This window comes from Fusarium mangiferae (assembly GCF_900044065.1).
Source record: "Fusarium mangiferae strain MRC7560 genome assembly, contig: FMAN_scaffold021, whole genome shotgun sequence".
NCBI classification, from domain to species: Eukaryota; Fungi; Ascomycota; class Sordariomycetes; order Hypocreales; family Nectriaceae; genus Fusarium; species Fusarium mangiferae.
The window spans coordinates 259,714-275,794 of NW_024573941.1; the positions used below are offsets into that span (position 1 = coordinate 259,714).

Here is a 16,081-nt window from a genome sequence, read left to right on the forward strand (position 1 = left end):
CAATAGCCGGGCTTAGCATCTCAGATTCCAATGTGCACATGAGAATAGTCAACCGCTAAAGGTAGGAAATTGCCGAGGGTCTTGCTGAGGACATCATTCAAGCTGCTGTCCCCAGTCACCTGTATCACCGGTCTGATCATGACACGTGAGCGCCCAGCAGGTCGCCTCAGACAATCCGCTAGACATCAGGGATCTCTGTGACACTGATGAATAAGCCACCTGATTCAACATAATCGTTTTCATCATGCCATCGTCGCCGCGACCCGAGCAAGATGCCGACGGAACAGGAAACAAGCGAAAAAGAGACGATGGACGACCAGACTCTTCCTTGAAGCGGTCTGCTCCTCAGGCCTGTCTATCTTGTCGAGGCCGCAAAGTCCGCTGTGACGTAATCGTACAAGGCCAGCCATGTACCAATTGTCGCCTTGATAACCTGGGTTGCGTACTTGGCAAGCCTCGTAGAGCTGCAACGGGCAGGACAGGGAATACAATATCTGAGCGCTCGAATGCTGGCGAGGAGTTTCCTGTCTCTCTCACGTTTGAAGGTAAGGATGGAATATATGCAGCTGCGACTTGAGTGTCACTTTCGTTCTAACAATGGATTGCAGGCCTGGAAGGTGTTTCACAGGACGATGATGCTAGGCAGGGAGACAGCGACAATGTCCCCGGCGTCGTGCCCATTCAGCTTCCTCTGAATCCGTCTGGTAGTTACACGCAGACCTTGCCACAGTACATACGACCTCTCGCGCCGCACTTGAAACCCATCGATACCGAATATCTTACCGGCAAATGCTGCTTGACGATCCCTGACGATGATCTCCAATGCGAGCTGTTTCGACTCTACATACTATACGTACATCCTTTCATGCCAGTAGTCGACCTACCAGATTTTCTCTCGTCTGTGGCTCGACGTGATGCCAGCTCGCAAGTCAGCCTACTTCTCTTCCAGGCTATCATGTTTGCCGCCGTAGTCTACATCGACTCCGACTACTGTACCGAGAGGGGGTACGAGAATCGCAAGGCAATGCGAAAAGAGTTCTTTGAGAAAGTTCGCCTTCTTTACCACTTTGATGTAGAGCCCGATCGTATCGCTCGTCTACAAGCCCTTCTTCTAATGACATACTGGTACGAGAGGGCTGATGACGAAAAGGACACTTGGCATTGGACAGGAATAGCCCTGTCGCAAATTCATGTCATGGGCATACATCGGAGTCCCGAGCAGCTTAGCATCAGCCCCAAGGCGAAGCGTGGACGTAAGAGAATCTGGTGGTCTTGTTATGTACGAGATCGACTGCTAGCGCTGGGGATTCGGAGACCCGCCCGGATAAGACCTGATACTTTCAACGTTCCCGACTTGACGATGGAGGATTTGGAAATGGAACCCTTCGACGATGCCGTTATGAGTTTCTTTGGGAAGCCGCAGATAACAGACTCTGCAACTCAAAGGGGTCTGATGCTCTGCTTTCTCGAGCTGACAAAGCTCTGTGTGCATATTGGGGATATTCTGTTTAGCCAGTATTCAGTCCTGAACAACGACATCTCAAAGGCAGATGAAAAGATCACTATGATGGTTGTACCCAAGAAATCCGCCCAGCAGATGCAAGACATGGAGAAGTGCGACCTCAAGTTGCGCGACTGGATACAGAATCTGGAATCACCTTGTCGTTATAAGGCGGGCCAGGTTCGCGAAACAGCCCCAGGTCGCTCAGCCTTGCATCTGCACCAGGCTTTACTGTACATGATATACCTCACTTCAGCGGCCATTCTTCACCGCCCCCAGGCTCAACGGTTGGACGAAAGTTCTGGGGATGATATAACCACCAGGAGATCCGCTGACAAGATTGCTGATGCCGCTGGGGGTATCACACAGGTTGTATATGACTTGCATCAAAGAGACCAACTACGTTTCGCGTCTACCTCGGCGATCCCTGCGCTTCTCTCTGCTATACTGATCCACCTCAACGACATTGCCTCCTCGCGGCAAGATGCTCGCTATGCGTCCATCGGCCAGTTCTATCAGTGCTGGCAGGCTATCCAGTCTCTCAGGGATATGTATGCTTCTGCAGATCACGTCATATGGTTTCTTGAAGCTGTCATCCAAAGAACCAATGTCAACATCCCGATGCTGAACCTGGCTCCTTTGAATAACTCAAGACGACGAAAAATTGTGAAAAGGAACCAGAAGGCGAGGAAAAGTGATGAAGCGGCTGAGAAAGGTACTCAAGTCGCTAGAGCCGAGGATCGAATAGCTTTGGATGCCTCAAACTCGCTTATCACACCGGAGACCATAGGAAGCGAACCTGTCGGTACGCAGTCCCTTGGAGAAAGCTCGACGGGAATACGCAAGGATGCCAGCAATATGGAGAGTCAATGCTTCATCGATACCCTGAATGATCCATGGACTGACTTTGACGCCGAGGCAAACCTTTTGCAAGCGTTAGTACACTTTGACGCCGATCCCAACTTCTTTCCCGTTTCCAGCATCGGGCCACAGGAGAGAGAAATATTGCCCTTACAGAGTGCGTATTATTGAGCAGCCGTTAGTTGCTCATGGTCTTTTGAGAAGCATTTAGGATACATAGTAGCACAGGCTTTTCAACAAACAATTAGTATTATACTGAGCAATTCTTAATATAGTGAAACTTCGATTCATTGACCAGTATGGATACATACACCTCCTTGCAACTTCGTTTCTTTAGCTGTGCCTAGTTTTCTATACTCCATTACCCACTGAGACGACTACTTTTACCATAACGCCTCTCTCCCCCCGGATACCCCGGATACCCCGGATTACCCCAGAATCTCGCGATAGTTAGGCTCTAAAGATCTCAGCTTCCCAGCTTACTCCGAGGTCTTGAAGAATGTAAGACTTAAGCTTTTAGCTAGCGGAATATAACACTAGGGAGCCTTCTTGCCCGAGGCCAAGCAATGGTACTGAGGGACTCTGAGCCCCGAGGTCGTTGGCTAGTAGCAGAATATCATGTTAGTTACTAAGGCTTTCGTGGCTGTCTGGATATTGATCGCGAATGTATAAATGCCAAGGCGGAATTTTCTCGTATCCGACCTTTCTAATTCAGTTTATTCTGTTGAATACAATCTCTTGAACAAACCCTCCTAATCAGTATATCGATCTTCATTTTACGTGATAATGGACCGCGAAAAAACAAATGATACCAGCCTTCGCAAAGCTTCCATTATGGAAGATGAAGCAATCGTTCCTAAACTCAACCCACGCATCATATTCATAATAATTTTCCTTGGCTTCGGCTCCGCATCCATGGGCTATGCTTCTTCCATCATTGCCACCACCCTGTCCCAGCCATCGTGGTATGCAACCATGAAACTAGGCGCAACTTCAGACATTACTGCCCTCATAGGGGCCACCAACGGCGGCTACTTCGCCGGCGGAGCCTTTGGGTCCATCTTCAGTGGCTACTTTGCACACAGATACGGGCGCAAGAAGTCTGCTGCACTCGCTGCACTCATCATCCTCATATCCAGTGCTCTTATAACAGCCTCTTATCACATCGCTATGTTCATTACTTTCAGGGTCTTCCAGGGATGGGGATCGTTTCAGATGTTGTCTACAATCCCTATGTGGATGGCTGAGTTGGTTCCTCCTCAGAGGAGAGGTATGTTAGTACAGATTCACCCAGCGATGATCAATACTGGATACACAGTTGCCTCTTATACCGGTGTCGGGTTCTTTTACTACACCGGTGGCGGAAAAGACACTTGGCGTGGACCCCTTGGGCTTGCAGGATTGTTCCCCCTGCTGCTTTTGCTTGGGATTCACTGGATACCAGAATCACCCCGGTATCTGTTATCCAACGATAGGAAGGAGGAGGCATGGGATGTTCTTCGACAGCTTCACTCAGACCCAAGAGATCCTCACCATCTGTTTGCCAAGAGTGAACTGGATCAAATTGAGCGACAAGTTCAGCTCGATAATGCAGAATCCGCCAGGTCTATTTCCGGGAACTACCTCAAAATCTTCCAGCGAGCTTCTTTCAGAAAGCGTTTCTTCATGACCATCTTCTTGACCTTTGCGCAGATGAGCTCCGGTGCTCTCGTTGTGAACAGTAAGTTCTCTTCCAAATAGAAATACTGGAGCCCTGATACTGACATTCCTAACCAGATTATGGTGGCTTGATCTACAAGAGCCTCGGTTTCAGCAATTCTGCGGTTCTCCAAATGCAGGGCGGCTATCAATTATGCGGATGGGTCATGAACACCGCAAATATGTTTTTCATCGACAGATTCCCACGAAATAAGTTGCTGTGCTTGGGATTCGCCACTTGTGGAATTACCGTTGCTATCGAAGCTGCCCTCCAGAAGCATTACCTTGGAACGTCCTACCAGCCAGGACTGATTGCATGCACAGCATTTCTCTTCCTGAACGTCACCTGCTTCGGTCTATTTGTCGAAGGTCCGGGTTTCACTTACATTGCAGAGATATGGCCAACCTTTCTTAGAGGCGAAGGCTATGCTCTTGGTATGTGCAGTCTTTGCGTCACGAGCATTATTTGGCTCCAGTCAGCACCCACCGCCTTCGAGACGATCGGTTGGAAGTTTTACATTATCTTCATCGTCATTGACGCTATTGCTGCGGTTGTTGTATGGTTTTATCCTGATACTCTTGGAAAGCCCCTTGAAGAAATTGCGGGTGCCTTTGGAGATACAGATATGGTCGCTCTGGTTCCTAAGCGAGATAGGTCAAAGTCAGACAGTGGAAACACTTTCGAGTGAGAGACTGGACAGCTCTCCAGTTAGTACATCGAACTTTTATATCATCTTCACTCTTTTAAAAGGCTTATTCGCACAAAGTGAAGTAACTATAGTTAGTAAGAACCCATTTAACTTGAAGTTTTAGATGTTTTATAACTATCTTGTCTCGGTCGGATTAAGCTCTCAGCCACAGGTCTCAGCGGCAAATAACACTTCTAGCTCACAACTTAGACATCATACCAGATGTTTTATAACATATTTAATATAGTTGCCTAAATTAAATGCCTATCCCAATCTAACACTATTCTAAGTCAGAATGCAAATAATGAACACATTAAAGAGTTATTAATAACCATCCAACACTGCATAAATGACACACACTCAATACTGCTAAAGACTGCAGGATAATTCAAAACGACTAACAAAGTTAGGGTGAGGAAGCCACCATTACCGAGGTAGTAGGCTATTCAACGCAGTGAAATGATGGCGGCACCATTTCTGCTCGTGGATTGAATATCATCTCCTCCATTGCCAGCAGCCGAGGTCTTTATACAATATTGAATATGTCCTAGTGTTTCGGGCACCGTGATTCTGACTGCAATCTTGAAAGATTGTGTATCGCGCTTTTGACCGTCTGCGGTCCTCGGAAGAGGCTTTATAGTAAAATAACCGAGGGCACTCTTGGAAGTGGTCATGATTGGAGCTATGCCACAGCACGAGTCTACGAAATCAGAAACCAGTCCTTTAATAAGATAAAATAAATTATTCGTCCTCAACTTGCATATCTTAAATTAGCAAAAGGGACAGCTACTGCCCTTCTAAGCCTTTTGCAACACAGCCTAAGTGTATTTTCCTACAATCAGCTGCAAGCCCATCATGAGCCCATCTGCAGAGTCTAATGGTATCGTTGCGAGTACGGTTGCCGAAGTCAAACAACGCTATAAGAAGGAACACGATAAGCGGATCCGTAGTGATGGCCTCAGTCAGTTTACCGACTTGTACAGTGTTCCGAAATTCCAGAATTTTAAGCAGGATCCCTGGGCAGACCAATCAACATATGACAAGCTACCCCGCGCGGCAGACGGAGACAGTTGCGATTTTACAATCGTCGGTACCGGCATCGGTGCCCTGCTTTTCGCAGCGAGACTGGTGGAGGCTGGGGTCAAGGCCCAGAATCTTCAGTTCATCGACACAGCAGCAGGCTGGGGCGGTACCTGGTACTGGAACCGCTACCCCGGTCTCATGTGCGACGTGGAGAGTTATATCTACATGCCTCTTCTCGAGGAGACTGGTTACATTCCTAAGAATAAGTACTCCACTGGGAAGGAGATTCGCGACCATCTAGAGCGAATAGCCGCGAAATACGGCTTGACCGATCGAGTTTGGTTTCGGACTCGAATGGACGAATGTGTCTGGGATGACGAGAAAAAAGAGTGGGTGATGAAACTTGTCGAACTGGTTCACGGTGGCAAGGAGCACGAAGCTGTCACCGTGACATCTCGGTTCGTCGTTTTGACTACAGGCCTTATGCTGGTTCCGCAGGTTCCACGGATCAACGGCATCGAAAGTTTCGCCGGAGACTGTTTCCACCCTGCTCGATGGGACTACAACAGTACTGGGGGGACCCCAGACGATCCATCAATGGTACGGCTGAGGGACAAGAAAGTCGGACTTATCGGCACAGGGGCTTCAGCTATTCAGATCTTGCCCGAACTGGCCAAATGGTCTAAGGAGGTCTACGTCTTCCAGCGGACGCCATCTGCTGTTGCTGCCAGATATAATCGCCAGACAGACGAAAACTCGTTCAAGAACGAAATCGCTAACAAACGTGGCTGGTGGGAGGCGAGATGTCTGAACTACTGCGCCCACGTGAACAACCACAATCCGAAACCAGCGGTCGATCTCGTCAACGATAGTTGGACAAATATGCCATCTTACAGTGCGATATCAGGCTCGCCAGGCCACGACCCCAAGACACCACAAGAAATGCATGAATACTACGCTTACTTGGAGGAACTCGACCTTAAGAGACAAAGTAAGATACGCGCGCGTATTGACGACCTGGTCAAGGACCCAGATGTCGCGGCCAAGTTGAAGCCATGGTATTCCGGCTGGTGCAAACGACCTTGCTTCCACGACGAATATCTCGATGCATTTAACAATCCCCATGTGCATCTCGTTGACACTGATGGACGTGGCGTCCAGGAGATCACAGAACACGGGGTTGTGGTCAAAGGAGAACATTTCGATATAGATGTGCTCGTGCTAAGTACTGGCTACAAGAGTCCTTTCCTATACAGTCCGCCAGGCCGGGTCGGCATCAAGGTTTTCGGGCGCAACGGCATCGATCTCGACGCCAAATGGAGCTCAGGCGTGACGACATTGCATGGCATGATGAGTCACGATTTCCCAAACATGTTTTGGCCTGGCTTCATCCAGGGCGGCGGCAACCCCAACTACACATTCATCGCCGACCAAGCCGCCAAGCAGTTCGCCTACATCGTGGCCACTGGCGCCAAGGAGGCTCAGAACACAGTCTCCCGCGACAGTCGCTATGAGTACAATTTTACCATCGAGGCGACCGCCGTTGCTGAGGAGGAATGGTCGCAGAAGATTGTGAGCCAGGCCCACATGTTCGGGGCTTCGGCGGGCTGCACGCCCAGTTATATCAACGCCGAGGGGGAGTTTGAGAATGTGAAAGATCCCAAGAAGCTTGCTCGAATGGCGCGTATGTCGATCTGGGGTAAAGGACAGGAGGACTACAATAACATTCTAAGAGATTGGCGAGAAAGCGGAAGTCACCAAGGTGTCGACATCAAGCCAGTATAGAGTTAGAACTAACAGTGCTTAATTCATGTTTCATGTTCTATATCCCAATATCGGTTCTGGAGAGAGTTGTTTTTTCCTGCGGTCAGCGTGCCATGGCTTCATCAATGTGGCCTTTGACCCTGCATAGCTTCCAGTACACAGTTATAGCCGAGGCCTTATATACACCAAACTCTGGCTTGATGTTCTTTTTCTAGTATGTCTGTATTTTTCTATCTAATTGACTCTCCAACTATGTTGGATATGCCTTGGTCCGAGGAATCTATCATCGCCTGTTAGAGCCAAATTACCTCGGGATATGTGCTAAAAAATACTTTAACTCTTTAATACTCTGTTTACTTACAAAGCATATTCTTTGGCTATCGTTGTCTATTATAACCCTGCCACTCTACACTGCATTTCGAGCAATATTAGCATAATTAGATAAAATTCCTTTCCCAACCTCTGATAAAATGGCTCTAGCGGGAAAGGTCATAGCAATCACTGGAGGTGCACAAGGTATCGGTTTAGCCACCGCAAGGCTGGTTGCAAGCAGAGGCGCTTGTGTTAGTATCCTCGACAACAATCCAACGACACTCGAGCGTGTGGAGAAGGAGTTCATTGCAAACAAGTGGCCGATTCACACATTTACGGCAGATATCCGACGAGCTGACGAGGTTGATGCTTGGATCGAGAGTGCTGTGGAGAAATTCGGCCGTCTCGATGGCGCCGCCAACGCTGCTGGAACAGTAGGGAAGTTTCATGGGCAGAAGCCAATAGCACTTTTAGATGACGACGATTGGAACCTCGTTATGGGTATCAACGTCAACGGTACGAGACCTTTCGGCTACTGCCAATCCTCCACTACACGATTGGGCTGACAGATGAATACAATAGGAATGATGCACTCCCTACGTGCCCAGCTACGACATATGCAGTCTGGCGGAAGCATAGTGAATATCGCTTCAAACCTAGGTTCGAAAGGCGCTCCAGGTTGTGCGCCGTATGCAACATCTAAGCACGCCGTTATCGGATTGACAATGAGTGCCGCCCATGATTACGGATCTCAGGGTATAAAGATCAACGTCGTGTCGCCTGGTGGGACTCATGGGCCGTTGATGAGGAGCGTGGTTGGTGACACGCCTCCTCCGCCTCCCTCGGTCCTGGGAAAGTATGGACAGCCTGAAGAGGTCGCTTTACAGATAGCGTGGCTTCTGGGACCTGAGAGCACTCATAGCTCGGGAAGTATTTTCCGCGTTGATGGCGGGGAGTTTTGTTAGGATTGTCGTTACAGCAGAATAGGATGATAATATTGTTAGCAAGCTTTATCCGCGGAGTAAACAGCTTCAAATACTTAGCTAGCAATCTTGACCTATCCCATTAAACTAAGCTATATTATACGATGCAATAGTAAGCTGCCAATCGTTAGAACTCACTCAAACTATTAATTCACATGATATCGAATCTTTTCTGTTAGCCTGAATGATCAGGAGAGGTGTCGTCGCAGATGAAGCATCATATAGGCGTCTTGACTTGAATCTCCTATTCCTACACTGACGATGGTCATAGGTATTTGATCCAGCTGGTACTTGCTACAATGCTCTTACCTGCATGATCCAGAACTGGCAGAGTTTACGAAGGGTACCTTCAAAAGTCTCGCTGGCTTTCTCGAAAAGTGTATTGAGTTTCTGGAACGACTTAACTACTACACTGACTATGGTATGGATTCAAGGCTCCCCAAGTCAGCACCTCCAGGTCTTTGTAGACATTTGTCACCATACCCTCGAGCTGCGCTCAAATCGGAGAAATTTCACCGATTTGGTGACGCAGATGTTTCTCAATGAAGATTGCTATAGGTGTTTGGTGTATGTAGCACTAGGTCCGACTTAGAGGAGGTCAATGATATTCATGTTCCATCCCTTGCTCTCTACTGCACAGCAAGAGGCCGGTGCAAGACCGGAGAATGTCTTTCGATAAGACTCTTTCAACCTCACCATCGCGACCCCTTTTCGCACAAAGAGCCCCCTCCCAGTCCTTGCCGGCTCCAGCATGAGACAGTAGACGAGGTAACTGAAATCATCGAAGGTTTCGCTTCTATTAACAACTGGCAAGATGAAAAAATGCGTGGTTCCCGAAGGAGAGTCATCAAAATAGACGCCATCCGCACACAGGCTAGTTCCATCAATGAGAATGTGCTCGTGTCCCTCTTCAAAGTCACTTATCCAACAGCCGGTTCCCTTCTCAACCACTGCTGTATACAGTGCCCCGCGTAAACGCAGCTGGCTAGATTGCAGCTTCCCGTTGCTAAGACATGAGGTCTTGATGGTGACGACGTCGACAAGCCTGCTACCATCTACAGGGATCCTGCAGCAGACTGGGACTTTTAGCGCGGCCCAGCTCCAAGAAGGGGCTAACCATTCATGCGGCCGACGATGGTAGAACGGGGCTTTTGAAGCATCAGGATCGCCCCAATTAACATGCCAGCACAGTGATGCAGGCATTTGAGACTCCCAGTGGCCAGCGTGGCAGCGGTCGTCAATCGCGTCCTTCAGTCTGTTGATGAGTCCATGAACTGCGATCAACTTGTCTCCTTCCTTTGTGAGGTGGCATTTTGAGTATTGCTCAACTAGCTGGTCCCATGCAACGTAAACTTTTTGATAGCAGTCCGTGGAACCTGTGCCTGTGGCCTCCGAAAGCACAATATTCTTTAGGTACATGATGTCGACTTCGGTTCGCAGTAGGAGCGTCGACGTCTGCCGAATGAGATTCCCTGAAAGACTCGAAAGTCCTTCACACGACTTTTCTTCGAGGCATTCCCAGTATATCCTTTCCTGGGTAAAGTGAACGATACGCCGCGAGAGCAGCCGCTCCTGCATCACCCAGGCTCTCGCATTAAGTGGGTTTGCCATAGCCGATCCCCATAGGTGTTGATCTACCAGATAATATTTCCCAGGTTGGATGCCCCTACTGCTAGCATTGTCCTTGGCAGATCTCAGAGTCACTATAATGGCTTGTCTAATGTGACTCTTGGGGTTGCTGGTATCACGGTCGAAGAAGAGACCACCGCTACTGTCCCTTGCACTAGAAGCAGCAATGTTGATATGCGCATGCTGGTAGATGCTTCCCATGTTAGATGACTCAGTTTCCTAGTCCTGAGCCGAGTCCTGCAAAATGCAGAGACTATCGATCCACAAGTACCGCAACCCAAGAGAGCGAACTACTTCAACGGCGTGTTGAAATGTGGTCGGCAGCTCTCCAGTTTCGATTCCATGGTGAAGTTTTGGAATAGTGCCCTGAGTAAGCTGAACGAACTTAAGATCACCCCAGCAATGACTAAGGGTGGCGTAGGGTATGTTTGATATGTCCTTTGTGTTGATGACTCTCACAGAAGGTGTGTGGGTAGTCCCCACGTCTTTCAATCGACTAGGAAGTGGCGTGCTCTTGAGTCGCGAAGCTTGACACGTATTGTGATTCTTTTGGCAAGACTGTAGGTTCTTTTCTATGAAGGTTCCACCAGTCTCAGATAACCTGGCTCGACTTCCCAGTCCAATGGGAGTGATAAGGTTGGAGAGATCTTTACATGTTAGTATAGATGCAGTGAAAACAAGGGTTATGTGCCTACCTGTTTCTGGGTAAAGGATAAAGGTGTGGAAATTATGGCTACCAGCCCAGAAAAGAATTGTTCCTCCGTTGTGATCAATGTCCGCCGTAAAGGTCACCGGTGACGTACAATCGAGGGTCTGTGGCCAACTAAGCTCCTTGCAAATAGCACAGGAAGTTCTTCTTGAACACTCCAGGAGAGATTGCATGGAATTGTGGTGTTGGTACTCTGCGCCGTCGCTCATTTGGCTATCAGGGGTTTTTATCCAGTTTCCATAGAGTAGATCATCGCATTCCTGACAGAATTCAGGTGATACAGCAGAGGTAGTACTTTGTGCCATATTCAAAATAGGCAATCGGCGCAACGTAACGAATCTTTCAGATGTATCCATAGACGGAAAGCAGTGCTCAGTAATAATAAACACAGGTCTATGATAGATAGCTAGGTAGGCCGGGCTCGAGAGTTGGAACTAGGCGGACAGAGAGTGGGGCCGCAACATGACCATGGCATTCGCCTCTTCATTCTGGATTATGCCAAGCTACAGAATAAGAGGATTCCATGAACCAGTCAAAGTGTGAATTCAAATTCATTAAAAGAATGCCTGGTATTAGCCTGCGCAAGTGCCTTGCAAGGTTGACAGCGGGCAGCGATTGTACCATGACGTGATGGGGCGGTGGCTGAGCCTTGGCAGCTGAATCAAGCCTTACACTGTGTTGTGCCCCAACGTTGGGGAAGTTTTAGACGTAGCCCCAGAGGCTGTCCTGTGCAAGTCCAACAAGGCACACTGCAAGGCACACCTGCGCTAATCACATTTGTTTTTAAACTGGCGACCTAGTGGATCTATAATTAATAGGTAGTTAAAGCTTATGACATCTTAAGGAGACATGAGTCGCAGTACTAAACCTCTACGTATTAAAGGCCGAAAGAACCACCTAAGACTACTGGTTTTTCTTTCCTTTTATACTAATTTCGTTTTAGTCTACGGGGCTCTTGGATTACCATCAGATAAGAGTAAGAAGTAATTAGTTAAATAGAATGTTTATAAGTCAAGGGATTTTTATCTGGCTTGCTTATTAGCTATATTAGCTTTAATTAAAGCTATGTTTTTTATAATTATACTTTAATTTATAATTTAAGTTAAGTTATATTAATAAATGAATTCTAGATAAAGAACAAGTATAAATCACTATAAACTATAAGTAAATATAAGTAATAAGTTTATTTTAGCTATTATAAAATACTCTTTAAAGAATACTTCCACGGAACTTGGCCTACTAAGGGCTCAGATGCCGAAATATAGTTCAAGACAAGCCCTTTACTAATTTTCGGAGAAACAGAATTAGTAGTAAGAAGTCGCTGTATGTACGGAATCGAATAGATATATCTTCCCAAAATATATTCCATTCTGGTCGCCCAAGTCGATAATCGCGTCGCATAAGCGGAACGCAAATAATCCGCCCTCAACGGCTCATCCCTCTCAACCTGATACTCATTGAACATGGTTTGAAGGGTTGCTGCGTCTGGCTTACCCTTGGCACATATCAATGCCTGTAGCTTGTTGCACAGTGATACCACGTCCTGGACGCCATTGTTAAATCCTAGGCCTGAATTGGGGGTGAACTTGTGCCATGCATCCCCAACAAGCACAATGCGACCGTTCCAACTGACTTTCTTGACAATCCCCTCTTCCAGATTAGTCATACCAGCAATGACATCAGGGTCTTCGAGTACATTTTTGACAGTCAGCTTTTCATTGATTGGCCAGTCTGCGAATGTGTCCCTAAAGGATCGAAGAGCCTTTTCGTCATAATGGCACCGTTTGTTTGACGGCTGATCGAGCTTCTCGTATAAGAATAGCCAGCCTTTGTCATGGCCTGTCAGATACATCAAACTGCGGTCATGACCCTGAGTTTCGTAACTGTCCCCAGGTTCCGAAGGCCGACGGAAGGAGGCCCAAAGGCACTTGTAGGCAGATGTGAAAGGGGTTTCAGAGTCCCAGATGGAAGCAAGTGACGGGTCACTCTGGAGCGCGCAGCGGCGCATAATCGAACGCGCCTTGGAATGGGCACCATCAGCGCCGATGATCATAGACCCCGAGTAGGAATTTCCATCAGCGCAAATAACGTCAATTCCCGTTGATGTTGCGACAGCATCGACAACCTTCTTGCCCAAAAGATAACGAGTTTTTACATCTTCAGGCAAATTATCATAAAGTATTTTGACCAGGTGGGCTCGATGAAATGCTACGAGAGAACTGCCGTGACTATTGTATACATAAGTAAGTTTACAAGAACAGAGAAATCTGTTTTGCAGTGTTTGCTACAAATGATTACTTACTTTTCTCGCAAGATGCTTAGAGCATAGGAACGCCTGAATCTGTGCTTCTGTGCATCAAACCCCTGTGAGTGGTGCAAAAGTGGATACCCGATTTCCTCAAGATGTTTCCATAGACCGAGCTGGTGAAAAACCCTCAAGTTGTGCGGGCTGACAATAAGACTAGCACCAACATCCTCAAAGATTTCGCTCCGCTGCTCTAGAACGATAAAGTCTATGCCTGCTTGGTGAAGGGCGTGCGCCGCGAGTATACCGACAGGTCCGCCGCCAACGACAATCACTTTAAAAGGGCTGGACAACATGGTGGTGCAACAGATATATCAAGAGAAGAAACGTCCCTTCTTATATTGAACTCCTTGAACTCATGGTGGCATGTAAAGCTACTGGGGAAGATATTTGTAGCTGAACATAGAACATGTTATCCAGTGGAATCTGGTACGAAGGGCGGTATCGCGTCATCTGCCTAGTAGAAGACGAATTTACAAGGGTTGAGCTAAGCTTGTGTGAAGAACTCCACTTGTTGGAATTATCGGATAGATTCGGATGTGGAAGTAGCATGTCGCGTAAACCAGTAGTGTTTTCGGCTTCTGGCTCACAAGTCTGGATGTGTCTCTTGATCATTTAACCGTGCAGCTGAGATACTAGCTGGGGTAAGGAAACAGTTACGTTTACAAACATAATATTGGAGTATCCACGGCAAATTACTATCTACCATGAGGCCATCGTCACACTTCACGCTTTAAGAACAATAAAAGGAAATTAGGCACGCCTGCTTTATTGATATGCGTAAATCGAGTTGCCTGTAGTTCATTCCTACGTAGATTTCTAGAATTAGGACTATAACACTGATTTAATGCCGAGTTGTTCCTCGATTACTGAGACAGCATCATCTAATGCTCGATCTGCCTGTTCACGGCCGATTAGAGTATGCCAACAATGGAGTGGGCTTTGGGCTTACATCGTGATAATACATCCAGTTGCGCTCAGGCTTTGAGACATTCTCGATCCGACCAACGATCTCTTCTTCCACGGATGCAGCCTTATGAAAGGCCTTCTCGTGGGAAGAAGCGATGTCGTCTATGGTCTGGTAAAGAGCACAATAATAGGGTGACCTCACGCTGTCAAAAAGGTCTAATGCATCTTTCAAACCTTTGGCTGAAGAAGCAGCCCAGCTTAGCGCCCCTGCCAGTGTGCGTGCGTCTTCGAGAGCAAAAGCGGCGCCAGCACCAAAAGCACCAGACAAGGGATGCGACGCGTCTCCGATGAGAGCGACAGAATTGTGATTGACGATTGAGTGCAGTCTTGTCCCGCCAAAGTAGTCAAACCGTTTGATTTGGGTGACGAGCGAGAGCAGTTTCTGAACTGGCTCGCAACACTCTTGGAATCCTTCGATGAACTTGGCCACACTAACTTCTTTGCCCCAGCTCGATCGGTCGCCGTCGTCAGCCTCCCTGATTCTGCAGGTGATTTCCCAATCTTCATCATCTAGCGGAGCTGTATAGATCCACTTGCCCTCAGATCCATACCAGAATACCGAAGCTCTCGGCATGCCGTTTATCTGCTCGACGTCCGAGACTTTGACTACTGCTCTATAAGCGGTCATGCCTGTGTAGTGGACGGAATGATCCGGATAGGCAAATTTTCTGATGACCTTATGGTAGTAGTGAGTTTTATGTTGCTGCTGTAGCCAATCCATCATTTTCCATACTTACAGATCGAATACCATCGGCACCAACTAGGAGGTCAACATCGTCAGTGAAGCCGTCGTCGAATATTAGGCGAAGCTTGCCACAAGGCAATAGCTCGACATTGACCAATTTCATGCCCGGCCGAATACGAGATGAATCTGTCTCCTTGAGTAACGCTCTCTGCAATTTACCTCTGTGAATTCGGCAGGGAGCCTGATGAGGAGCAACATGTGCTGGTGGATAGGTCTGCTTCACAACCACGCCAGATATTCCGTCCCTAGAATAGAAGTTAATCAGGGTATATCATTCGAAGAAGAATTTGTCCTACCTGTACTGGTAATCATGACCATCCGAGGGCCTGAAGAAATCGTTCGGCCGAAGGTGTTTGGAAGCTCCGAGCTTCTCCAATAGGACCCAGGTGCTGCGTTGTAAGGTAATGCCAGTTCCAATCTCACTAATGGCTGGTTTCTGCTCGTAAAGATGCCAGTCAATAAAGGGTAGCCTGGCAAACTCAATGGCAGCTGCAAGACCAGCAGGGCCACCTCCAACAATAGCGACCTTGATGCCCTCCCCTAAATGTTTCGAAGTCGACATGTCTGGTCGGTTTATGACTCAGTCGATCAAGTGACGATAGGGTTGGGCTTGTTGGAGAGGCAGGAGCAGAAAGCTATCTTGAGGCTTTACAGTCCATGCTAACTCCATGTTGCTGTGGCAGCTTCGGAGCTATTATGAAGTTACTCCGTAGCCGCAAGTTTTCAAGCGGGTCCTATAACCTTGCTTCGCGTCCTGCCACATGGAAGAATCACCTGCAATTCCAGTCGAAATATCTGGATTTGGAAAAGGCTGAAAAACTCATTTTGTAGATGGTGTGAGCGTTTTTTTTTAATGCTAGGCTTCATACTAGGATGATGTAAAGTATGTGGAG

General features: G+C 47.7%; 7 protein-coding genes across 7 annotated transcripts; 4 read left to right on the top strand and 3 right to left on the bottom strand.

Annotated features, from left to right (window-relative positions):
* Positions 1–865: 865 nt before the first annotated feature.
* On the top strand, positions 866–2,533 carry FMAN_09668 (uncharacterized protein; the record flags this gene model as incomplete). The annotated part of the gene is made up of 1 exon (XM_041825446.1): positions 866–2,533. One exon carries the CDS (start codon positions 866–868, stop codon positions 2,531–2,533), a length of 1,668 nt encoding a protein of 555 aa, XP_041690826.1.
* A 615-nt stretch (positions 2,534–3,148) lies between these two features.
* Positions 3,149–4,749, top strand: FMAN_09667 (uncharacterized protein; the record flags this gene model as incomplete). The annotated part of the gene is made up of 2 exons (XM_041825447.1): positions 3,149–4,082; positions 4,139–4,749. The coding sequence occupies 2 exons, from the start codon at positions 3,149–3,151 to the stop codon at positions 4,747–4,749; spliced, it is 1,545 nt and encodes a 514-aa protein (XP_041690827.1).
* Positions 4,750–5,604: 855 nt separating this feature from the next.
* Positions 5,605–7,557, top strand: FMAN_09666 (related to monooxygenase; the record flags this gene model as incomplete). The annotated part of the gene is made up of 1 exon (XM_041825448.1): positions 5,605–7,557. The coding sequence occupies one exon, from the start codon at positions 5,605–5,607 to the stop codon at positions 7,555–7,557; it is 1,953 nt and encodes a 650-aa protein (XP_041690828.1).
* Positions 7,558–8,006: 449 nt separating this feature from the next.
* Positions 8,007–8,813, top strand: FMAN_09665 (uncharacterized protein; the record flags this gene model as incomplete). The annotated part of the gene is made up of 2 exons (XM_041825449.1): positions 8,007–8,364; positions 8,431–8,813. 2 exons carry the CDS (start codon positions 8,007–8,009, stop codon positions 8,811–8,813), a joined length of 741 nt encoding a protein of 246 aa, XP_041690829.1.
* Positions 8,814–9,419: 606 nt separating this feature from the next.
* FMAN_09664 (uncharacterized protein) lies at positions 9,420–11,525 on the bottom strand (the record flags this gene model as incomplete). The annotated part of the gene is made up of 3 exons (XM_041825450.1): positions 9,420–10,653; positions 10,732–11,107; positions 11,156–11,525. 3 exons carry the CDS (start codon positions 11,523–11,525, stop codon positions 9,420–9,422), a joined length of 1,980 nt encoding a protein of 659 aa, XP_041690830.1.
* A 1,086-nt stretch (positions 11,526–12,611) lies between these two features.
* Positions 12,612–13,770, bottom strand: FMAN_09663 (uncharacterized protein; the record flags this gene model as incomplete). Its single annotated transcript, XM_041825451.1, has 3 exons — positions 12,612–12,616; positions 12,664–13,397; positions 13,472–13,770. 3 exons carry the CDS (start codon positions 13,768–13,770, stop codon positions 12,612–12,614), a joined length of 1,038 nt encoding a protein of 345 aa, XP_041690831.1.
* A 608-nt stretch (positions 13,771–14,378) lies between these two features.
* FMAN_09662 (uncharacterized protein) lies at positions 14,379–15,750 on the bottom strand (the record flags this gene model as incomplete). The annotated part of the gene is made up of 3 exons (XM_041825452.1): positions 14,379–15,119; positions 15,181–15,433; positions 15,485–15,750. The coding sequence occupies 3 exons, from the start codon at positions 15,748–15,750 to the stop codon at positions 14,379–14,381; spliced, it is 1,260 nt and encodes a 419-aa protein (XP_041690832.1).
* Positions 15,751–16,081: the final 331 nt, after the last annotated feature.